This window comes from Arvicanthis niloticus, chromosome 16, assembly GCF_011762505.2.
Source record: "Arvicanthis niloticus isolate mArvNil1 chromosome 16, mArvNil1.pat.X, whole genome shotgun sequence".
Taxonomy (NCBI): domain Eukaryota; kingdom Metazoa; phylum Chordata; class Mammalia; order Rodentia; family Muridae; genus Arvicanthis; species Arvicanthis niloticus.
The window spans coordinates 58,993,123-59,017,710 of record NC_047673.1 but is presented as its reverse complement, the minus strand read 5'-3'; the positions used below and the strand labels follow the sequence as shown (position 1 = coordinate 59,017,710).

The 24,588-nt window shown below is 54.6% G+C and overlaps 1 protein-coding gene across 4 annotated transcripts; it reads right to left on the bottom strand.

Annotated features, from left to right (window-relative positions):
- Positions 1 to 1,404: 1,404 nt before the first annotated feature.
- On the bottom strand, positions 1,405 to 23,083 carry Klhl26 (kelch like family member 26). 4 transcript variants are annotated; one of them, XM_076914306.1, is made up of 5 exons: positions 22,924 to 23,062; positions 21,938 to 22,073; positions 18,217 to 18,346; positions 6,401 to 6,583; positions 1,405 to 4,130 (listed from the first exon to the last, which is right to left on the bottom strand). In XM_076914306.1, the coding sequence occupies exons 3-5, from the start codon at positions 18,252 to 18,254 to the stop codon at positions 2,549 to 2,551; spliced, it is 1,803 nt and encodes a 600-aa protein (XP_076770421.1). In that variant the 5' UTR covers positions 18,255 to 18,346; positions 21,938 to 22,073; positions 22,924 to 23,062; the 3' UTR covers positions 1,405 to 2,548. The 4 variants fall into 4 exon arrangements, with proteins under 4 accessions (XP_076770421.1, XP_076770422.1, XP_076770420.1 ...); XM_076914307.1 differs by lacking the exon at positions 18,217 to 18,346; XM_076914305.1 differs by lacking the exons at positions 18,217 to 18,346; positions 21,938 to 22,073 and adding an exon at positions 7,485 to 7,583 and having other exon boundaries at positions 22,924 to 23,058.
- Between the last annotated feature and the right edge of the window lie 1,505 nt (positions 23,084 to 24,588).

Here is a 24,588-nt window from a genome sequence, read left to right as displayed (position 1 = left end):
CTTTATGTGTAATGAGATAAAAACCAGGGGCTCATATTTACTAGGTCTCTCCTTTGCCACGAAGACTGCCCTCAGTCTCTCACTGGGGCATTCTAGGCAGAGGCTCTACCCTTGAGCCACACCCACAGAACCTAACTAGAGGATTCTAGGCAGGTTCTCCACCCCTGAGCCACGCCCCCAGTCCCTCACTGAAGGATTCTAGGCTGGAGCTCCATCCTGAGACATACCCCTAGCTTGGTGAGCTTGCCCTTAACCATATGTGAAAGTACGTGTGTGTTTGACTCAGCTCACAGATGGAGCGCATGGGTTTGGCATGTCTGTCTTGGCTGTGTGAGCTCAGGAGTGTCTGTGTGTTCTTGAACTCCAGTATGTCCTAGCACTCAGGTGTGGCCTCTGTGTGTGTGTGTGTGTGTGTGTGTGTGTGTGTGTGTGATGCGCATGTGCAGTGAGTGCACAGCATGTTTCCTGTCTCTGAAGGACACAGACGTTCACTGACTGAATGTGCAAGTCAGCTTCTGCTAATTAAAAACAGCTTTTTCATGTTTAAAGTTTACAATACAAAAAATAATTTTCCTTTCTTCAGGGGGGTGGGGTGGGCGCCAAGGAAGGGGAAGGGGCCCCCAAGAACATTCCATAAACTGGCTCAGATGGCTCTGCACAATCGCCCTAGCTAGATACAGTAACATCTCCCCACCCCCGCCCAACTGCAGGCTCCCTGGCCAGCTCATTGGGGACAAGATGTTGTGAGGTGCTATGTGATCTGGGGGACTTGTGGCTGGCAGTCTCGTCACCCTGCCCCTCTGCAGAAGGCAGCTAGAATGTCTTGGTGGATTCTGTTTGGACGCCCCGGCAGCCTGGGTCCACCGTTCTAGAGACCAGCTCTTATTCTAGTAGCCACCACCTGAGCATTACTGGGGAAGATGGCTGGAGTAGCAGGGAAGGGACTTTGGGATGAGGTAGAGGGTGACAGCACCAGACTTCTTAGAGAACTGTTCTGAGTGTTAGTCACTTGTCCCCAACTGTGACCCTGTGCTGAGTTGGGCTGGGGCAAGGATCCTGAAGGTCTCCCTGCCCCCCAGGGGAAGCAGCATCTGAGAGAATGGAGACAGGTCTGCTGACTCCGACCAATCATGGCCTCAGAGGCTTATCTGCAGTTGGAGTGTACGACTGAGCAGAGACTGAAGCTTCTGGGGGTTGTAGCTACATGGAGAGGTCCCTCACTAGCCTCTCGCGCACACCCTCTTCCAGGCTGCCCAACAAGCCTGGCACCTCAGCCCAGCCGACACTCAGCAGCCCTGCAGCTCCCTGTTCAGCAGGGAGGCTAGAGAAAAAGGGATGGAGAGGGGCCTCCAAAGCCCCAGGTCAGACAGGCTGCAGGCACGGAGCACAGGTCTGCTCCATCCGTCCTCCATAACGCCTTTATTAAATCATAGATAGGACTGATCAGCAGAGGCGCGGCAAAGGACTGGGCTTAACTACTCATGTGCTGAGCAGCCGCAGAACAGAGGCATCCATGTCTGTGAGCAGCAAGGGACACTTTAGATCACCAGAGAACACACTCATTTGGAAGACAGTGGAGCTGGCTTCCTTAAACAAGAAAAAAAAAAAAGAAACAAAACATAAAGATGAGAGTTCAGGGTTTAAACAGCAGAACAAAGCAGAGCCACCATCTTGTGAGGCTGCTGGGGCATGCGGCCACAGCAGCTCCCACCAGCCCAACCCAGGGTGGGCCAAACCTGGGAGCATGGCTTTCTATAGCCAACATGGGAGACGGCCACCCAGCTGGCTCTCCTCCCAGGCCATCTGACACAGGCCACCTCACCTGAGATGGCTTTTGTGTCTCCTCTGCTACTGGTTTCTGTGGGTTTCCTCATTCTTTCAGGGCTTTGTGGCCCTGGCTGGCCTAGAACTTGCAATGATTCTCCCCCACTAGGCTCCAGAGAACTGGAACAGACCACATCATGCCTCACTTGGCTCTGTCTTCTTATAGAAGTGGGTGGCATAGGCAAAGAATGCTGGTTAATTGGACAAGGAGTCTTTGAGGATGCCCCAGAAGTCCACAGGTCAAGGTGGGCCAGGGGGCTTGGTGGTGAAGTCATGGCTGCATCTGTCACCTGTCAGGGTGCCTCTGGGACTCGCTCTGGCTCCGACATCCTGAATGCTGATTTACAATCTCACTCACTTGATTGTGTGTCTGCATGAGCGTCCCACGGTGCCCACATGGGGTTCAGAGGGCGATCCTAAGGAGTCTCTTTCTGCCTTGTGGATCCCCATGGCAGAAACCCAGGCTAGGATTTTAGACAGAATATTTTAGTCAGGAGACAGGGACTTGGTGTTTTATGGCCACAAGCTTATGTCTGTCTGGTTGGGTTGAGGGAAACTGAGGCCTAACCACACAGAACAGGGCAGAGACGTCCTCCGGGCAATGGCTGCCATGGTGCCCAAATCTCTGGGGCCACAGCTCTCTGCTGACTTAGGGCTGGGAGGTGAGGACCCAGAGGGCCGGGTCTGACACTTGTGGGGAACACGGCCAGGTGGGCATCCCAAGCTACCTCCCGTGACCTGAGCGGGGCAGCAGCACGGCCGCACAGGCAATGCCTGCAAAGGATTCAGGGAAGTGCAGGTCTCTCTCCCACTCATCCGTCTCAGTGTTGTACACCTGCACAATGCCTGTGACGTTGTTCAGCCTCCAGTTGTAGCCACCCACGATGTAGATCTTCCTCTCCAGCAGGCAGCAGCCAGCTTCCGACTGACCAGCGCGCATAGGGGTCACACTGGTCCACTGGTCAGCATCTGGCACGTAGTATTCCACGGCCAGCACGTCGAAGCAGCGGTCCACGTGGTCCATGCGGCCACCTAGGGCATAGATGCGGCCAGCAGCGCCCAACATGGCATGTAGCACACGGGGCTCACGCATGGGCGCCCTGGGCTCCCAGCGGTCGGCTGCTGGATCATAACACTGCAACGCCTTCTTGTCCTCAGCTGAGACACCATAGCCACCTGAGATGTAGAGGCGACCAGCGGCCGCGGCACCCGCATGGCCCCAGGTGCGGCGCTTGAGTGGGCAGGCAAAGTCCCAGCTGTCACGGCGTGGGCAGTAGCGCTCCACAGATGCCAGGCTGCCCGCGCGATTGCGGCCACCCGTGGCATACAGCAGCCCCCCCAGTGCAGTGAGCTGGAACTGCACGCGGCTCTCACGCAGCGCCCGAAGCCTCAGCCAGCGGTTGCGCTGCGGATCATAGCGGTAGCAAGCATCCACAGCGCCCTCGCCACTGCGGTGCTGCAGGTGCTGGCCACCTGCCACGTACACGAAGTTATCCAGCACAGCCACGCCCGCGTGGCTGCAGCCCAGCTCCATCTCTGTGAGCTCACGGAAGTGGCGGGCCCCGGGCTCAGGCAACTGGAACACCTTGCTGCTGACAGCTCGGTCGCTGTCGGTATAGGGTGTGCCTCCGAAGGCCACTAGGGACGCTACATCAGAGCGCACAGCCGTGCGTGGCGACTGCATGTCATGCTGGCGGCAGGGCAGCACGTGGTAGCTGAAGGCCTCCAGTAGGTACTGGCGACACAGGGCATCGTCCAGCATGACGTCGAGTGTCTGCACGCTGTCCACCAGCTCAGCTGGCTGCATGAGCGGGAAGCGCACGTGGCGCAGCACGAGGCTGGCCCGGGCACGGCGGGCCGGATCATGCTGCAGCCAGCGCACAGCAGCACGGAACAGGTCAATCTCAGCGCAGCTCTGCAGCCGGTTGCTCTGCAGAAAGAAGACAAGGCGCTCAAGTGGCAAGCGCAGAAAGTCCTCCTCTGCAGCGATCTGCAGGAAGTGGCGGAATGTGAAGGAGTCTACTGACTCCCTCAGTGATGTCAGGCTGAAGGTGGTAGCCATCTGGCCAATGTGCAGGCACGTCTCTACGCTCATGGCGGCTTTCAGGAAGTCCTCGCACAGTTCCACCACGGGGAGCATCTGCAGAAACACGGCGGCACCTAGCACGTCCTGCACACAGTCTAGATCCAGTGTTACCTCAGCACTGTAGGCGAAATCGATGATGTGGCGCAGGCCCCGTGCAGACACGCCCTGCAGCTGGATGACGGCCTGGCCGGCCTCACGCATGCCGCCGGTGAACATGGCCCTAGAGGTGGGAACACACCCATGAGCAGGCCCAGCGGAGAGCCAAAGCTTGTTCTGCCCTCACCCCAGGCTTTCCGCCCCTGTGCAGCTGCAGGGGAGCCAGCTATTACTGCTGGCCCCTCTGTGTGGGCCCCAGCCCTGAAGGCTAACTGGTAGGTTTCTTGAGGAGGTATCAGTTGCTGATGTGCAATCACCTTGAGCTCCAAGTCCAGGCCAGCCTGTGCTCCTCCCCACTACCCCGAGAACCGAGGATCTCTTCACTGCCTGCCTGCAGTCATGACCAACTTCCCCAGCCTGGAACCTGTGCAATAAGGATCAAAGGGTCCGCCCTGTTCCCCCTAAGCTGTTGTGAAGGTCCTAGAGGTCACTGCCCACAAGGGGCTGTGTCCATTCTTGCTATCTACAGGGAGAAGCTACAGCGAAGGTACTCATGCCCAGGCATTACCCAGCATCAGCTGAGTCCTCACCTTGTGTGAGACCTTTGTTAAGGGCCTCTGAAGCCACGTGACAGCTGGTGGGGCTGGGGGAGGGGGAGGGCGGGGATGCAGACCCATGCATGAGGGCTCTGGAAAGGCCTGGGGTCAAGTCTCAGTGTCTAGCAGGAAGGGGAGAATTGGGTTGTGCTCACAGGGTCCACAGGGTCCCTTGGTGACATTCTGTAGCATCTTATAGCAGCCCTGACAACTGTGAGCAGGCCTTCCTGCCAGAGAGGGAGGGAGACCCCGTCCATCATCAAAGGTGACACCGACCCTATATGGTCTGCTTGATACAACCTAGGCTCAGGTCCCAGAAGGAGTGAGGCCATGGGTGTGATGGAGATGCTGTTGCCTAATGCCATCATCCTGTGGGACAGCATCCTGGGCTTCCCTAGGACCATGAGGAACAGCTCCTAACCCCAGTCCCTGCCTGTCCCCCAGAGTCCCCACCAGCCCTTGGGCACTTCAGTGAGAAAAGAGGCCAGACCAGACGACAGGATGGAGTTTTGCCTTTTAAGGCCTCATGGGCTACATTGCCAGAGCGGGGGTGCCTTTAAAAGGCATTGCTGGCTGGGCTGCCCACCCGCCCCCAAATCCAGAATAAAAATAGCACCAATGCCCCAGTTGGCTGCAACAGCTCCCCATAACAGCCTTGCTGGGCCCCAGGGAGGGCTGCTGGGCCTAGAGGTACATATGGCCTGATATGCACACCTAGGTAACAGTGGGCCTGAAAGACTTGTCCTCTTAGAAGGAAGGTCAGAGCTGAGGAGGAAGGCTTAGCACAGGTCTCCAAGGAGAACCACTCCAGCTCCCACCCTCGCTGGCAGGGGCATCCCCTGAGGAGACAGCTCCACTGGGCCCTTAGTGCTGGCTCAGTCCCAGGACAGGGAAAAGCAGTCAGAACCGTGTGTCTGTGCATGCCTCAGGCATGGTCCAGGGGAGCCGCAGGGGAACCGAGGGCTGCACGCACAGACACTGCAGGGCCTGAGCACTAGAGTTCCTGTGTCCCTCCCGTCTCCCAGCTGTTTGCTGTAGTGACTTGGAGGGGACACCACAGCAACGAGGGCTCACTACTGCCTTCTCCTTGCTGGGCTTGCATGGCATCATTGTCTGGTACACAGCAGATGTCGAATGAAGGCTTAGGAAGCGGGAAGCTGAGGCTGGGTTGGTGGAGCCCGCCGGAGCCCGCCAGAGCATGTGTGAAGCCCCAAGCGTACGCTGCAGACCTGTCTGCCCAGCACTGGGGAGGCGCAAGTGGAGGATTAGGAGTCCATGGACATCCTGAGCTGCACTATGAGTATGAAGCCAGCCTAGGCTATGTGAGATCCATCTCAAGAGAGAAAAATGAGTGGAGGGAGGCAAGAAAGCCTCCAAGATGGCTCAATGGGTGGGGACACCTACTGCCAGGCCTGACTACCTGAGCTCGGTTCCCAGGACCCTCATAGTGGAGGAGAGAACTCAATGCCTACAAGAAGTCCTCTGACCCCATGTGCACCATGACACACATGTGCCTTCTCCCCCACTTACCATCATATGCACACACACACAAATAAAGTAAATAAAAGTGAAGAGAGAGGGACCTTCTTGGTGGCAGTGTTTACTTAGTGTGCAACAAGACTGAAAAGCAAAAGAAACTTAGAGCAGCCAAGGTCAGGTGTGCTGGCACCAGAGGATGGAACAGGGGCATTTTGATTTGTGGCTAATCCAAGCTGTGCAGTAAAACCTGGTGGCTACCACATAGGTCCCCAGTGAACATGGCAGAAGTGTCAACTCAAGTACCCAGGGCTAGGCTTACCTAAAATAGTCACTGCAGGCCGCCAAGACCACCTTGTGCGCATGGAAGGCTTCACTGTTGACAGTAAGGACTACATCAAGCAGCTGGCCCTGTGCACGGAGGGCAGCCAGGCCCTGCAGAAGACCAGTGCTGTGGCCAGCTGCAGAGAAGGTGCACTTGAGAGCTCCATTCCTGTCGGCCAAGCTGCAAGGACAGCAGAGGAGAGACATGGCTCAGAGACCTCCAGGTGGACAAACACACCCTAACACAATGACATTGATGACACTTGGAACTAAAATACTGAGTGGCAGAAGCAGCCAGGATAGACGCCCTACACAGGGGAGGATGCAGGGTAGCAGGCCAACAAATGGAAGGGGAAGAGACCATTAAAAAAAACACAAGGGTCTTCTTACAGAGAAGCCCTAAAACCAGGCAGAGGCCAAGCCTATGCCACCCAGGAAATACTGCACGACTATCCAAGGTAAGAGCTCTACCTGGAATCCCCAAGTAAAGGGCTGGGGGCGTGGTTCAGGGGTTGAGCCCCTGCCTAGAATCCCCCAGTGAGGGGCTGGGGGCGTGGTTCAGGGGCGGAGCCCCTGCCTAGAATCCCCCAGTGAGGGGTTGCACACCTTTCATCCCAACACTCTCGAAATGGACACAGGAGTTCAGGCTATCCTCACTAACAGTGAGGTTCATGAGAGCCTAGGCTGTGTGAAAACTCATTTCATAAAACACAAAGAGTGTGGTGGTGCATGCCTTTAAGCCTAGCACTCGGAAGGCAGAGGCAGGTGGATTTCTGTGAGTTAGAGGCTAGCCTACTATACACATAGGGTTCCAGAGCAGCCAGGCTACATAGTGGGACTGTGTAAAACAAACAAGAAAAGGCAAGTCATACACATCCTCATTGTTTGTGTCTGTATCTCAGTACTCCCTGTCCAGTCCCACCAGCCCGCTGTTCCCTTCAGACATGTGTTCCCCAAGCTCTGCACACAACAGCCTGCTGTCAGAGCACAGGAGGAAGCAGTGTTACTGAGTGCCTCTATCCAGCCTCCCCAACCCAACCCTCCAGAACCAGGACACCCCTTTCTGCTGAGCGCTCACTCACCTGTCTCTGTCTCTCAATCCATCTCCATCTCTCAGGACCATTAGCCCTTTTGGGACCTGCCCTTCCATTCTTAGGCCAAGAATGTAGGGCACTGGGTTTCTTGAGAAGAGAAGGGAGGGAAAGATATGGGATGCCTACCCACCAGTCCCCAAACAAGGAGATATCAGAGGCTAGAGCTGCTCCATCTGCACAGAACCCTGACTCCCACCATTCCTGGCCAGCTGCCCAATTTGGATGTCCTTCTAGAAACCCTCAGGCAGGGAATCTGGCATTGCAAGGCTGGGCACTGGTTGATGAGGTGGTGGGTGCTCAGACCAAGCATAGGGGTCTTGTGAGGTACAGGCTACCCTGGGAAGGAAATCATGAGTCCCTAGGGTGGCAGGAAAGCAGTCTTGGGGACTGGCTAGCACGGCAGGGTCAGGGAGAGAAGGAATACAGGTAGACCAAAGCCCCTGGCTTGTCTGAGATCTCGCCTGGCCCAGGAGGGGTCAGCACCCACCTCTGTCTTCTGAGCACAGTGGCATTCTGGCCAGGCTGCTGTGGCAGTCTGAGGCCCATGCTTCTCAAACCCACAATAGACTTAGGACTCAGAGACGCTGGGAGATATTGCTACATCAAGGCCAACGGCCCAAGGCCACCATTATGCTCCGCAGACAGGACCCAAAGTGCCACGTGGAACAGAGACAATGCCAGCCGTCTTCCCCAGGGCTGGGGCCTGCACTACACTGACCAGCAAGATGTGGGTCAGCAGTGCAGTAGTTGTGTGAGGTCACAGGGGTGAGCAACTGCTCTGATTGATCCAGTGCTGGCTCCTGGGAGGGTACCCATGCTGGTACTCCACACCTAGCCTGAAGCCCTTGCCCCTGTGGGGTGGAAGGCTGCTACTACCTTTGTCCTGTTATACACACATGCTGTGAAACTGACTTAAAGATGCTTCCACTGTACGCTCTGGGATTAGCATTGCTCAGCCACAGCCACAAAAACTGGACAGCAGCTAATGCAGACTTGGTCAAAGTGCTCAGAATAAGTGACTAAGTGTCCAGCCCTGCAAAGGATGACGGCACCCCACTCTCTAGGCGTAGGGGACACTGTGGGTAGAAGGGGACAGAAAGAATGTAAGTGCTGGAGGACGGGAAGAGGGCTGTGGCTGCTGTCCTCGGCATGTGGCATGGGTTTGCACTCAGGAATGTCCCTGCACAAGGACAAGCCACCCAGAGTCGTTATGTCTCCATGTGCAAAAGCACCTGCCACCAACCCACAAAGCTGGAAGTCCCTAGGGCCCACGTGGAAGGACAGAGACACAGGTTGTCCTATGACTTCTACAAGACACTATGCCACATGTATGCACACGCACACACAGGGGCAGGATAAGTAAACAAACATAATTAACTTACCCAGAGACGTGACCAGAGTTTAGGATCCACAAGGAAATAGGCAGCCTGGGCCTGGAAGGCAGAGGCAGCCCATGTCCAGGGTACCTCTAGTCTCCTGATCTCTGCAGCTGGTAGCCTGGGCTGAGTTCCTGTCCCCTAGGCATTAGCAAGTCTCCGACATGGCCAGTCTGTCCCTCCTGGCTGAGGAGGAGTGCCTGCCATGAACCTACACACCTAAGTTGAGCCACCCTGGGGAATTCCAAGTCCCCATAGTTCAGAGAAGTGCAGTTCAGCCAAGGCATCGATGGACAAGACAGGAATGTCCTGCCTGGGCGATGACTAAGGTCACCTCTGCCAACACCAGGACCAGCACTGGGTGGAGGCAGGACCCATTACTCAGAACAGTTCTAGACAGTGGGCGGCCACATGATGGGGCCCCCTGAGCCAGTCCGAATCTCCAGACAGCCACTCGAGTCACGGTGGCCGGCCCATGAGTCATCAGAGTCAGTGCGTCAGCAACCCCGAAACCGGACAGTCTCCAGAGGCCACTCACCACCCACCCTGGCTGTACCCTCAGACTGAATTTGGCCTTGGAGTAGCCTCACATTCCATCTCAGTCCAGGCCCAGGCCCAGCCATCCTACCATTCTCCCTCCATGATTCTCCCTGTACTGCCCAAGGTACTCAGGCAGGGTCCAAGTCTCTGCTGGACACAGGCACATACCAGGCCACCACAGTGTGTAAAGCCCTGAGTGGGTGCATGGCCCTCATGGGACCACCTGTTTGTCCCCAGGTGTGAGGACTGCTACTTGAGTTCCCAGCCCCCACCCACAAGGGTTCTTGCCTCCAATCCTGTTCTAGGGACACCGTGCCAGATCAGAGAAAGGGCCCACAAGCCTGGCCACAGCAGCTGTGGCAGGCCACCCTAGTGACCAGAGCCTCACGGAGCACTGGGAGCTAGTAGCTGGCAGGGGACATGGCCCTGACCCCCACCCACCCGCTGGCCTTGTCCTCAAGGCCAGCTTTGGCTTTCCAAGCCCCAGAACCATTCTCTCAGAACGTCGAAAAAACAGGCAAGAACAAGAAGGAATTTCATGGAAACATTTCTTTGGGGTTTAGTAAAATCCGTTCCCACCCCCACGCAGAGTGCAGCTCGCCGCCTCGCACACCCTGTTCTGACGCCGGTCCCTGCTCCCCCAGCCCAGCCACTTCTACTTTCAAAGCCAATTTCACTTTTATTGTCCATGTGGTTCGCTGAAGCACGGCACAGCTGGCTGCCTCACACCCTGGCTGCACTGCCGCTCCACCCTTGATCCCCAAACATGCAGGTGGGGGACAAAGCTTCAGGGAACAGTACAGTATCAAGTTGATCACCTCAGATCAGCAACAGGACCCTGGAACATCTCCAAGACCATTCCCAGAGAGCCTGGATGGGCAGGGATCATACAAAAACCTGGGTGGCAGGACAGTAGAGTGTCAACAGATGTGGGTGTCAGAGGCCTTGAATGAGGGAGCTCAGGCTGGAGCATGGTGGCCCATGACCTCATCTTAGGGCCCTCAGCCATGCTAGGACCACCTCCCTGATGATCCTCAGACCCTTCCCCAGGACCCTGCAGCTTTCCCATGAGCTAGCAAACGCCTTTCTTTTAAAATGGGGAAACTGAGGCACAGGGACCTCTCCTAGCTTTAAGTACCTCATCCTGTCCATACAGCATTCTGTTTCCAGCAACATCCCAGTGGCTCTGGCCCCAACTACCAAGGCAGAGGGTGTAGAGCTCTGGGGTCCAGCACACCCACCCCGTCTTGTTGCCATGGTTACCCAATGTTTCCCAGCTCTGGGCACAGCACTCCAGCTACAGGATCAACTCACTGTGCTCTGGCACTTCACGCCAGCCAGAGATATGCAAGCCAGCAGCCCCCACGCTCACTCACGTCAGCAAACCCTCCCCTGGGATGCTCCATGGCTCCTGGCCCAGAGCCTGTTCTACAGTGGCAGCCCTCTCTTTTGGGGTTCATCTTTAATGTCAGGGGGAACAGCAAGGTACCTACAATAGGCTTGCTCCAGGCTGCCTGTGGCAAAAGAAAGCCAGAATTTGGGAGGGGCAAGCAGAAGCCCAGAGGCCCCCAAAGCACTGACAGCAAGGGAGAAGCCATAAGACACACATTGCTGGAGATGGGCCACAGGTCTGAGGCAGAGTGCTAGCCTAGGATGAGCCAGGCCTCGGGAGTCCAACCTTAGCCACTTAAAAGACCAGGTTGGACTCTTTCTGCTGCCATGCTCAGCAAGCATCTTCTCCACTGTTTCTGGGATGCAACTGAAGACATCCTGAGGGGCAGTGGGACAGCGGGGTTGGGGTGAGAAAGAGGCTGCTGTGTCACACTGGACCAGGAGGCACTTCCTTGAAGGAACCAGCACCAGATTCCCCAAGGACTCCTGGGAGGTGAGGGATGTTGTTCCCAAGTGCAGGTCAAAGGTGAGCCCTGCAGCCGCAGCCCTGCCCATTGTCTCCCTGGAAAATGGGGGAGGTAGGGGACAGCTGGAAAGCACTGGTTTGCAAGACAGGGTCCAAGAACGGAGTGCTAGAGGGCTAGGAAGCAGGCTGCTCTGCAGCCCCATTTCCGGCAGGCCAGGAACCGGCCAGTCAACCAGAACCCATCTGAGGATCTGGCCGTCCACTGTGAGCATAAAGATTCCTGGCCAACGCCAAGCCCAACTGCCACCACTTGTCAGGAACAGCAAAGAGCAGGTCATGCGCTATGGAGGCCCCAGGAGGACACGGGGCATTAATGTGCCAGCTTCCTTAGCAGTGCTGAGTATCTGTCCACAGTCTGTGTCATCTGGACTCACAGCGGGAGCACAGCACTAGGTGTCACCATAGGGACACACCCTGGAGGCTGTGAATGGGATGTGCACACCTGACTGTGGCTCACCAGTGCCCAGGAATGCTGAGGAAACACCAATACACAGAGAGGCTTGCACTTTCTGAAGACCACACAGCAAGGAAGAGAATTCCTTACCAATTCAATCACTTGCTCCCCTCAGCCCCAGACAAAAGGTTCAGGGCATCACTGAGATGCAGCTAGGAGGAGCCAAACTCCAGGGCTGGGTCCACTCCCCAAAGCCCAGCTGAGTTGGGGTATGGAGTTCAGGAGCTGGGGGGCGGCAAAGCGTCCAAACTTTATCCCAGAGGACCCCACTAGGCACCCGCTGCCGTCATGAGGGATGGAGGTCCCCTGCAGATGGAGGGAAGGGCCTGACAGCCACTCTGAGAGACTGTGGGTCCTGGCTGTCAGGTCCCTGCCTGGCTGCTTTCGCTGGTCCCTGCTCCGTTCAGAACTCCATCCCTCTGCTCCTAGCCTGCCTCCCCATGGCTGAAATAGGAGCTCTGGGAGGCCAGCCAGAAGGGCTCTTTCTCCTGCCACATCCTGATGTCCATCCATACAGTGAAGGAGCTTTGCCACATTAGTGACCTGGACAGTTGGTGGCAAGGTAAACAGATGGGTGTGAGTGTGAGGGGTGGTTGGAGAGATGGATGAGAGGATAGGTACATGAATGCCTGTTTCTACACATGGCCTCTGTACCCTCACGTTCAGACAAGTGGTCAGCTCCTTCTGCTCTGACCCCATCACTCTGCACTCCCAGAGGCCCTGAGTGCACTCCACTATCCCACCCACATGCAGCCAGTCTCTACTATAGTCCCAGCCCTGAGGCCCAGATCTCAGAGCTCTCTCCCACTGAGGAGCAGGAGCCCTCACTATGCCTCACGCAGTATAAATCACACCCAAGAGCCACCTGTTCTTAGCAGCACAGATGGGGTACATGCTAGGACACCCAGGCCATCCCAGCCTGCGGAATCCCAGAGCTTCAGGACAAAAGCAGCTGGCACCTCAGCCCAGGACCCCTGGCCACAGCCCTGTAGCAAAGCTCTTCATTTTACAGCTGTCTAAGGCACCCTTGCCCACTCTTACACACATTTTCCTGGGGTGGGAACCCAAGCTCTTCTCTCTGGCCATGCACTGGGGATCAGGTAGACCAACTCCTTGCCAATTAGAGCCTCCTGGAGCCCCGGCACTGTGATTGGTGAGAGGATGAGAGGGAGGCCCACCTGAACCAATCAGAACCTTCTCTAGAACTTTTTTTTTCCATGACAGGATTTTTCTGTATAGCCCTGTTGTCCTGGAACTTGGTCTGTGGACCAGACTCACAGAGATCCACCTGCCTCTGCCTCCTGAGTGCTGGAATTAAAGGTGTGTGCCACCACTGCCTTGCATCCCCTAAGACTTCTTAGCTCTTGATGGAAGCTCTTTCCCCTGTGGCTGGAGGGGTATGCAAACCTGGGCCAGGAAGTGGGCAGAGGCTAGGGAAAGGGAACAGATCCTCTGAGATTTCTCCATGCATGCCTGTGTGTCTGTGCACATACATGGGCCATGGCATGCATGTGTTCACCATCTGGATCCAGGCAGGGCATGATGGCAAGGACTGCTAGCCACTGAAACTGCTCGCTGATCGGGCTGGTTGTCTTGAGACAGAGCCCAGTTATGTAGTCAAACCTGGCCCAGAACTCAGACATCAGGTGCTCTGCTCCATTAGTCTCCAGTACATTCCTTTGAGACAGGGTCTCTCACTGAACCTAGAGCCAACAGCAGTGTCTTCCTGTCTATGGCCTGCAGTGCTGAGTTGAAGGCAGCACACAGCACCATGCCTGGGGTCTACACGGGTGCTTGGGACTAAACTCAAGTCTTCAGGCGTATATAGGTGTCCTGCCCTCTGAACCACGTCTCCAGCTTCCCGTGAGCTGTGGCTGAGGGCAGCAGCTAGCTTTCCAGCTCTCCCAGTAGTCCAGGAAGCCTTCTCACATTAGAAGCTTCCATCTTCCCCAAATCCTGCCACACTGTGCTTGAAGCCTCCCCAGCCCACCTACCTCACAGTAGGCAGCTGCCCTGTGTGCCTGCTGAGCTTCCTAGGTGGCCAGGGTGAGGAGGCCAGGCTGATGATGAGTGGGCAGTGGCCAGGACAGCTGGCTCCTGTCTGGCCACTGAGAAGCCCCAGAAAGGTCAACAAGCTGCCAGCACTGACCCACACCCTCCCAGAGTGACAAAGGCTGATGGGAAAGGGGTGGTGGAATCTAAGCAATGATTCCTGTGAGCAGGGAGGACGCACACGCGCGTGCGTGTGTGTGTGTGTGTGTGTGTGTGTGTGTGTGCGTGTGTATGTCCTGCCATACAGAATGGGAGAATGCAGGCACCTAAAGAGGGATATAGGCAGGAGGTAGGGTGTGAGCAGCAGCTGAGGGGGAGGAGGAGCTGCTTGGGAACCTCAGTGGCTCTCTAGGCGCCTGTCACCTGGCAGCTACTCCACCCAGTCCAGCTCCAACCATCCGGGTAGCGGAAGATTCCAGGAGATCCCATGTCTCCACTCTCACTCTCTGCTTTCAAGCTGGGCTTGAATTCTCCCGTCCCGTAGAGAGCAGGCTCCGGATATGCAGCCCAGACGCCCCGCCCGGTTCCTGGCTTTGACCCCTGTGGAATTTCATGGCTGTGGTGTCAAAAAACATCTTCAGCCTTGATCCTTGGGTGTCCGCTCCAGGCCCTTTAAAAGCTGGAAGGTCGTGTTCTGCAGGCTGAGAGCGCAATCCCTGAAGCAGGAGATGTTGAGACTCCTCCTGCTCCTGGGCACAGTGGATGCTCGCAGTGGATGCAGCGAGTGTCTACTGGGTCCCTGTGAGGAGCAGCACAGGATGCAGGAGCGCTGCTGGGAAGGGCGGCGCAGGAAGGGCCAGATGGGGGTTAACAAGTGTTAAGAGAGCCAGTCAGAACAGCTGCACAGCGGCTACCAGAGCAGGGGGGTCCATCGCCTAGGGACCCCATGGCCCCCACCTCCACTGCAGACAGCTGAACAGCTCAGCTGCCTTCACTTCCAGCTAAGGGAAGGTTTGTGGGACTCCTCTTTCTACAGGCCCCCTAGACTCTGTCCCTGAATAAAGGATGGTGGTCTTTGAGCCACTGGCATGGAGGGTGGTGCATACGCCAGACAGCCACCCAGCATCCACACTGGCTGCCAAGGTCCTGCCCTCAGGTTCACAAGCCTTAGAGAACATAAGATGTGACTGGGTAGTTTGGGGATGCATAAGCTTGTCATCAGCTAAAGGCAAGATATGAGATGCTGGGAGGCTTGGCAGGTGTCAGGCAGCTGTGTAATCTTAGGGAAGTCTTTCTGGTCCAAGTTGGAGACATCAGGCTAAGGGCTTGGGCGGGGTAGCTAGCTGAGTGAACCCTTGCTGGCTGCCACTCTGCCTTACGTGGCTACACACTTCTTTTGAATGGAGTGACGGTCTTAGGGATGGAAGACAGGTCTCCCCCCAGGTTCACTGAGCAAAGAGGGCCCCAGAGGCCTTCCTGGAAGACACAAGACTGTGATCCAGGCCCCAGGCTCCAGGCCCCCTCTGTCCATGAGACACTTGCAGACAGCACAGCTCAGCTACTCCAGGCCAGAGTCTCACCTTTCCACACCGATAACCCCATCTCCGGCTCCCAGCTCTCAGCTGGCAGAGGCCCCCACCCTGCTCAGCACATCAGTGCACAAGTACCACACAGCCTTGGCCACAAGCCTACTGTGTCTAGGCCCAGAGCCTTCAAACATAAGTGGACTCTGCTCTGACAGCCTCCCTTGCTCTCCTCTGTCTACAAGCACACGCAAGGCCAGGCACCGTCACAAGGATGGTGTCAACTGAGAAGCCAGGAGTGCTAAGACTGGAATGGGCATCTCCTCTGTGTCCCATGGCTCCTCAGCTATCTCATTCCATGGTTACCTTCATCCTTGGACTCAGGTGCAGGGAGGCAGGGGGATGACCAGGGTTAGGAAGGGACAGGAAACTGCCACAACTTCCATGCCAAAAGGGCACCAGCACCACTAACAAAATCTTTCTCAGGCCATGCATCAGTCACATGGTACATGGCTTTAATCCCAGCACAAAAGAGGCACAGGTAGGTAAATCTCTATGAGTTCAAGGCTAGCCTCATCTACTTAGCAAGATCCTGGACAGTCAAGGCTACATAGTGAGACTCTCTTTCAAAAAAAGAAAACAAAACAAAACACCCAAAGCCTTCTCAGCAACCATGCCAGTGACAATGAGCTTGTCCCTAGAGCTCAAAGCTACCAGGTTGCCATAGTCCAGCTGCAAGCTAGTCACCTGCGTGTGTCTTGCGTGGCTGCTACTCAGGTTCGCACCCTGGCTCTCGGAATCCCTGTTAACCACAGAGGCCAGCCAGGGCTCAGACACTCACTGTCCCCACAGGACACTATGACATGTGCTCCCAGGTGCTCCTCACTCTTAGTGACTCCTACTACAGTGTGGTGACACCCAGGTACCCAGTGAGCCCCATGAAGAAGCAGGCAGGACTGTAGCCCTCCCATGCCTGCATGACCCCAAGGGTGCTGGCTTTTCTTTCTTTTCTTTTCTTTTCTTTTCTTTTCCTTTCCTTTCTTTTTTTTTTCTTTTTCTTTCTTTTTTTTTTTTTTTTGTTTGTTTGTTTGTTTGTTTGTTTTTCAAGACAGGGTTTCTCTGTGTAGCTCTGGCTGACCTGAAACTCATTCTGTAGATCAGGCTAGCCTCAAAATCTGCCTGCCTCTGCCTCCCAAGTGCTGGGATTAAAGGCATGTGCCACCACTGCTCGGGTGCTGGCTTTTCAAGTAACAATGTCTTGCCTGCCCTCCCTCTGCAGGGGCCACAGTGACTCCAGAGTCTTCCCAGCATTGAGAATAACCAAACTCCTTGGAAGCCCTGGCCTCGGCAGAGAAAATCAAGAGAATACTTAGACAAACCCAGCTCACTGAGTCAGGCTGTACCATGACAAGACCTTTGGCTACCTACCACTTCCCATACCCCTGTCCTCTAAATGAGGCCAGGGGCCAAGTGGGGATGGCAGGTCTCTCACAGTCACATGACATCCCTATCTTCATAGCACTGGTGGCTAAGACGTAAGCTCTCAAGGAGGTGGCCCAGGCTTAGCTTGAGAGAAGATCTCTCAAAGCAAGTGCTCTTTGTTCCCTGGGCCAGGCTCTGGCCCCTCCTCTCTGCCTGCTGCCAGCCTGGTGGCCACACTGTCTACTGAGTGAGCTTCATTCAGCTCAGACGTTATGACAGGCTCCGCTAGGCAACGGCGTTTGTTGCTCCCGAGAGATGAGGGAACGGAAGCCAGGCTTTCTTCTCCCGTAGTTGGGAGAGAAGTCAGAACAAACAAGTTACATAATGGAAGGGACAGTGTGGGCAGCGTAGCCCTGAGCTGTGTCAACATAACATGGTGGGGAACACAGATGTCACCCCCAACATGGCCACATGACACCAGTCTTCCTTGGTAGATGAGGGCACGGCTTAACAAGCTCCAGAGATGGTGACAGTCAAGGCCAGTGTCCCTGCCCCTGGGGACTTCACTGTCTCCCCATGAAGGGACGTGGCCAGGCTGCAAGCTGGAGCAATGACATACACTCTGCATACCAGGCTCCTAGGACAGTAGCCCAGTGCAGGCACTGGCCACCCACAAGGCCCTTGGAGAGAGGACAATCAGCAAAGCACACCAGGTAGTGACTACAATATCACTAAGTATCCCATGGATACTGCAGAGCCCCACTACTGGGCATATGCCTCATGGCTCCACACACAGCCCTACATCACCGAGGACAAGCTCCAACGAGTTCCACAGCCATAGAAGGGGGCGGGGTGTGGACCGTTCCTACTGAGACAGTGTTCTCTCAATGAAGCATCCATGACAGGCGGGGCTTCTGAGAGGGATGTGTACCGGGCAGAGTGTGGCACAGCGCTCACAGTGTGGGCCTCTAATGATGACGCTGTAGGACTGCCCCCGGGGCAGAGCAGACACTGTCCCCAGCCCAGCTGTTACAGAGCAGATCCAGACAGACCTCTGAGCTTATACATTACTAGACTCAGTTTTTAGCTCACTTTAGTTTGTTTTTGGTTTTGTTCTTGTTACTTAGTATGGAACCCAGGGCTTCCTGAGTCCTGAGCATGCCCTCTGCCCCGGGCAGCCTTGCGGGGATATTTCCACTCCATTCCTTTCCTTCCCTTCCTGCCTGTGTCTCACTCGCAAGCCTGGGACTCACTACGTAACACCATCTGGCCTCAAACTTGAAGCAATCAATCTTCCTAGATGCTGAAATTACAGATGTTGGGACAGTAACCCTCTCAGCTGAGATACTGTTACAATGACAACCAACCCCAAAACAAGCAAAGACATCCAGCAGATTATGATAATATAAATAAAATGGTAATTAGCCATGTAGTGGAATATTATTTATTCATGAAAAGGGATGAAACACTGATCTATGCCACAGTATAGACACACCTTGAAACAGAAAGCAAGCTGAGAGGTGGAAGTGACATGTCACGATGGGCGAGGGGTGCCAGGTGTGCTGGTATACATCTTTAATCCAAGCTACAGAGTGAGTTCCAGACAGCCAGGACATAGAGAAACCCTGTGTCAAACAAAACAAAACAAGCCAGATGGTGGTGGCACACACCTTTAATCCCAGCACTCAGGAGACAGAGGCAGGTGGATCTCTAATGAGTTGAGGCCAGCCTGGTCTACAGGGCGAGTTCTACTTTTTTTTTCTTGGTTTTTCGAGACAGGGTTTCTCTGTGTAGCCCTGGCTGTTCTGGAACTCACTCTGTAGACCAGGCTGGCCTCAAACTCAGAAATCCACCTGCCTCTGCCTCCCAAGTGCTGGGATTAAAGGCGCGCGCCACCACTGCCTGGCCAGAGCGAGTTCAAGAACAGCCAGGGCTACACAGAGAAACCCTGCCTCAAAAACAAAATAAAAAAAAGACTGGAGACAGAAGCTAACAGGTTCTAAGCTAGCCTGGGCTACATAGCAAGAACCTGTCAAGAGAAACGGTGGAAGGACAGAGGAAGGGAGGGGAAAGGAGAGGAGAGGGCAGGGACTTTGCCATTTCACACAATCTCATCAATACATACATATCCAGACCAGGTGGTTCCACAGGCAGGAAACAGGGACTACTAGGAGCACAGGGGACAGGGCCCTATGGGGTATACAAACTCAAGTGTGTTTCTGTGGATATGCTAATGCCACAGAATTATCCACTGACCAAGGAAGATTTTATCTTACACAAGTTTTACTTCAAAAGATTAAAAACTCAGGCAGAGTTGGTGGCACACACCTATCACCCCAAAGGCACAATGAAGCACGGAACTAAAAAATTCAGGGCCAGCCTCAGCTACGCATCATGTGTTAGAACAGCCTGAGCTGTGTGACACTCTGTCTCAGAAAGAAACAACATAAAAAACCAAGGGGCTGTGGAGAAGGCTCAGTCAGGAAAGTCTGGATAGCCAATGCCCATATTTATAAAAAAATAAAAACAAAAGGCCAGCCAGACACAGAGGTGCATGCCTGTAACTACAGCATTATGCAGAGAAGACAGAGTCTATTACCAAATGGCAAGCATGGGCTCAGTGACAGATCATGTCAGAAACAAACAAACACAGACAGACAGATACACAGACAGACAAAAACCTCTCCAGACAATTGTCAAAGGGAGGAAAATAGAAGATACTTGACAATGACCTCTGACCTGGCATATATACTTATAGCCCCCCAACACACACACACACACACACAAATGCCAAGGAGATGGCTCAGTAGGTGAAGGGGCTTGCTGCAAGCCTGAAGACCTGGGAGAACTGCCATCGGTAGTTTTAGCTGGGACCACACGTGCAATAGCAGGGCAGAGCCACTGGGCAATAGTGGTCTGTCTGCTGACTTGACATGTCTACCACTGGGATCTCAGGGGAAAGCCTGTGTCTGGAGAGGTCATAGGTGTGGCTCTGTTAAATAGGCCTGATGCACCTGTCAAACTGCCTGCTACAGAACCCTCTGTGCCCATAGATGAGGGTGGCGGCCAGCTCTGGCTAGGGGAGCTTCTCTCTATAGTAGGCAGCAGTGCCTGCAGACCCACAACCTGTCAAAGCACTGAGATTAAGAGACTCTGAATGCTCAGCCCTAAATTGGACATCAGTCTACCCCGCCGAGGCTTGTGGACTCACGGACAAGTGTAAAGAATGGAAGAGCCGGAGCTCCAGAGATGGTTCAATGATTAAGAACCCCATTTTTTTCCAGAGGACTTGGGTTGGGTTCCCAGCACCTACATGGCAGCTCATAGCTCTAATTCTAGAGGATCTGCCATCCTGCTCTGACTTCTAAGGGCACATGTGGAGAATAGACATACATGCAGGCAAAGCACCTATACACTGTAAATAAAATAAAATCTAAGCTCGGGGCATGGTGGTGCATGCCTTTAATCCCAGCACTGGGGAAGCAGAGGCAAGCGGAGGCAGAGCTCTGTGCATTTGAGGCCCGCTTGGTCTACAAAGACAGCTCCAGGACTAACAGAGAGACCAGTCTTGAAACACAAACACCTAAAAATAATATTTAAAGGGGGTGGGTAGCTGGAGAGATGGCTCAACAAAGTGCCAGCCGCTCTTACAGTGGACTTACAGTCAATCCCCAGCTCCAACATGGTGGCTCACAACTCCACTTCCAGGGAATCTAACACCTTCTTCAAGCCTCCAAGGGCAGCAGGCACATACAAGGTGCACAGACATATATCTAGGCAAAATACTCTCAAACATAACATAAATAAGTAATAACCAATAGCTAAAGAGACTGAAGTAGGCTGGGTGCACTAAGGATAGTGCACACTGTTATCGCAGTTCTGACAAGAAAACCAGGGGTTAGAAGCCAGCCTGTGCTAACTAGCCAATGTTGGCCGCTGCAAACTGTGGTCAAACGACAACAAAAACGACAACCTGGGCTGCAGCTAGATGAGCAGTTAAGACATGCACTGTTCTTCCAGCCCACAGAACAGCTCCTGGTCAGGTTCATTCTTCTGGCCTCCAAGGACAGCCATGCGCACATGGCCCATACTCACAGACACACATAGATATTCAAAAATACATTTTTTAAAAAAACGTTTAAGCCAGGTCTGCGGCACACACCGTCAGCACCAGCACTCTGGAAGCAAAGGCAGGCCGAGCTCTGTGAGTTCAAAGTCAATGAGGTCTATAAAAAGTAAGTTCTAAGACAGCCAGGGCTAGCCACAGAAACCCTGTCTTGAAATATAAACAAACAGAGGCAGGTGGATTTCTGAGTTTGAGGCCAGCCTGGTCTACAGAGTGAGTTCCAGGACAGCCAGGGCTACACAGAGAAACCCTGTCTCAAAAAAACAAAAAACAAAACAAAACAAAAAAAAGAAATATAAACAAGCAAAAAATATATGTTTAAAAAATTTACCCTAGGGATCTGGCCAGCTGTCCCCTTTTATTTGGGCCCTAGGCCTTGCCCACTCATTCCCCAATGACTCCATGATCCATCCCTACTACAGCCTTAAGTCCTGACCCACTACTCTGTCATGTCCCAGTGGGCTGCCACTCTCTCTTCTGGGGCCAGAGCTCCCTGTTTCTGCAGTTGCTCATGTCCTGTATAGAGTCCCTGGTTTGCTCTGACTTCACACTGAAGCTTCCAGCTGCTCAACAACTCTAGTAACAGGCAGGGTCAATGCCTCCTCTAGGTGGTGACAGGGGTTCCCTAATCAGCATCGTCCCTCCAGTCCTAATGCTCAACTCAGGTCCTCAGGCCACCAAATCTTTCCCTGCCCTGAGGCCCTGCTTGAGGACCAACACCAACTTTATTTGTTGTCATATGGCTCAGTGCCCATGGCTTCTGTTCAGTCCCAAACCATCTAGAGCCTGAATTTCCCCCCTGACCTCCCAAGAATGGTAGCTGTCTTAAGACAGGGGTTCCTGGATCTGAGTCAGTGTGAACAGATCAGTGTGAACAGAGGGTGTGAGTGCTCCCTCAGAGAGTTCCCTACGGCAACTGAGGGAGTTGATCTGGAGTTCCCTGAGACTCCAGATCAACTCACAAAAGCTTATTGCAACAGAAAGTTTTTGAGTTCAAGGTTGGCCTATGCTGTACAATCAGGCACTGTCTCAAAAATAGGGTGGGTACGGGTAGGGGGCGGGGCATATGACTCCATAGCAGAGTCCTCACCTAGCATGCACCACAGGAATGGTGATGCATGCCTGTCAGCTTGATACTTTGGGTTGAGGAAGGGCGATCAGCAGTTTGATGTCATCCTCAGCTACGTAGCAACTGGGAGTCCAGCCTGGGTTATATGATTCCTTGTCTTGAAAAACCAAAATAAAATAAATATTTAAAAATACCTGCCATCTTTATGCAAATTCCCAAGTTCAAGGAACCCACTTTAGGAACTGACCAGGAAAAAGGGTGACCTCATTTAACCAAAGGGGTGAATGTGTCCCCAATATCTGAGGGCAAGACCTTCAATCCAATAGTTTAGACTGAGGGAAGGGGGATTTAAACCCTATGAAGGGTGGAAGGAAGTAGGTCTTGAAGAAAGACCCTATACTCACTCTTGAGACCCCTTGTCTTCTCTCACAGTGCTCAAGCTCCACAAATACATCCCGACCTCTCACAACCCCTGGGACTCCCTGGCCATCATGATGGATCTGCTGGGGCCCCAAGGTTGTCTCAGTGTTTCCTCTAGACATGCCCAAGTCCCTTGTCCACCTACCAGGCCCCTAGACAATTTTCTGACAATCAGAACCTGTTGAGGTCTCACAGTGTCCTCAGTGTCTCCCCAGACATGCCCAGGCCCCTAGGCCCCTAGGTTTCAGTGTTCCTCTCCAAACATGCCCAGGCCTCTTGTTCCCTGCCAGGCTCCCTGGCCAGCAGGACCTGTGGAGGTTCCCAGGTGGTCTCAGTGTCCCCTTCAGGAACGCCTCGGTTCCTTACCGGGCCCCGGGGTTCTTGTGCAGCTTCCCACGTCACCTTCCCAGAACCCCTTCAGTCCCGGGCTCGCAGCACCCAGGAAGCCGGGCCTCAGGCTGCTCTCAGGCCTGCGCCATAGCTCAGTACCTTGGCAGCCAGGGACTCGGAACGTCCACGCCCCCGGCGATCCCGGATCGGCCCCGCCTGGGCCAAGAGGTGCATGCCAACAGAGGCGCGGGACTCACCTGTTCGGGCGCTCGGGGCTCTGACCAGAGCCACTGCTGCCTCCGGACTCCGCCATCTTCCGCCGGGCACCCAAGCGACGGGGCCGCGCGCCGACCCGGAGACCGAGGCCCGGGCAGCGGGCGGGGCCTGCTGGGAGCCAGGGAGGGACTCGAGTGGTGGGCGGAGCTTGGGAGCCGGGGCGGGGCCTGGGGTCGGAGGAGGGCAACGAGGACAGAAGAAAGGCGTGGGGGGCGGGGAAAGGTATGGAGGGCGGGGCCTGAAGGGACCAGGGGTGGGACCAAAAGCGGTAGGCGTGGAATTAGGGCGGAGCCTGTGAAGATCGGTGACGCTTCAGACCTGGAGAGGTGCAATGAGAATTTATAAGCATGGCCTAAGAGTGGCCCTAAGGAAGATGGTGCCTGAAGTGGGGGGGCGTGAGGATTGAAGAAGTCATAGTCTGAGGATCTCTGAGGGGAGGGGTCTGAGGAATGTGATTCAGGCAGGACATGACCTAAAGAGGGCCCACGGAAGAGGCCTGTGGGAAAAAGTTCTCTTTGGCTCCAAGGTATGGCAGGGCCTGAGTTGGGGTGGGGCGGTGCTTGGCTGTGGAAAGAGTGGCTGGAAGGCCTATACGGGAAATGGAACCAAGTTACTTCCCAACATAACAAGGAAGGGAAAGGCGGCCTGAGGGGCATTCTTGGGGGTAGATATATGCTGGACCAGAAGAAAAGTGGAAGCTGGGAAGTGTGGCGCACGCCTTTAATCCCAGCACTTGGGAGGCAGAGGCAGGCGGATTTCTGATCTCGAGGCCAGCCTGGTCTAGAGTGAGTTCCAGGACAGCCAGGGCTATACAGAGAAACCCTGCCTCGGAAAAAAAAAAACAAACAAAAAAACAAAACAAACAAACAAACAAAAAACAGAAGAAAAGTGGAGTAGGACTGGAGCTGCCCCTGGAGGAGGGAAGGAGCCCAGAATGATGAAGGTAAGTGTATGGTCTGAGAGGGGCGTGGGCGTGGTCAGCGGATGGGGTGAGGCGTACGTCCTTACCGGGCAAAGGGAAGGATGGGAGGGTCTTCTAATTAAGAGCAGAACTGACTCCTGAGAAGTATGTCTGGTATGGGAAGAGAGCAGATACATGTACCGCAGGGGCCTGGGCCGAGCCAGGCCTGGAAGAAGGATCGGGACGCGGGGCGGGGCTAATGATAGTGAGGGGGTGAGTCTGGACTGCAAGAAGGGGAGGAACCTTGGTGTGAGAGGCGGAACCTAAGAAGTGTAGGTCCACCCATGAAGGGCGGGACAAACAAGGTGTGGGCGGGGCTTATCGTTGGCAGAAGCGTGGTGGCTCAGGTGGTTTGTTCTGGTGAGTGAGGGACCCAAAGTCCCTGAGTGCACAGGCCCTCTTCACCAGCATCCTGCCCCGAGCATACCGCTTTCTCAGCCTGAACCCAACCCTCTGACTTCCAACCCTTTGCTCCAGCGCTTTCAGCATACGGTAAGTTCAGAGCCTCCTACCTCAGACCCCAATGTCACTCTCAAATCCCCATTCCTTCTGTATCTGCCCCTCATACTCTAGCTTCCATTCCCCAAATTCCTGCCCACAGAGAACCGCGCCAGTCTCCACACCCTCTGCCTCAAGCACTTTATAGACTTACAACGTTCAGCAAAGGCTCAAAGGCCCATGTCTG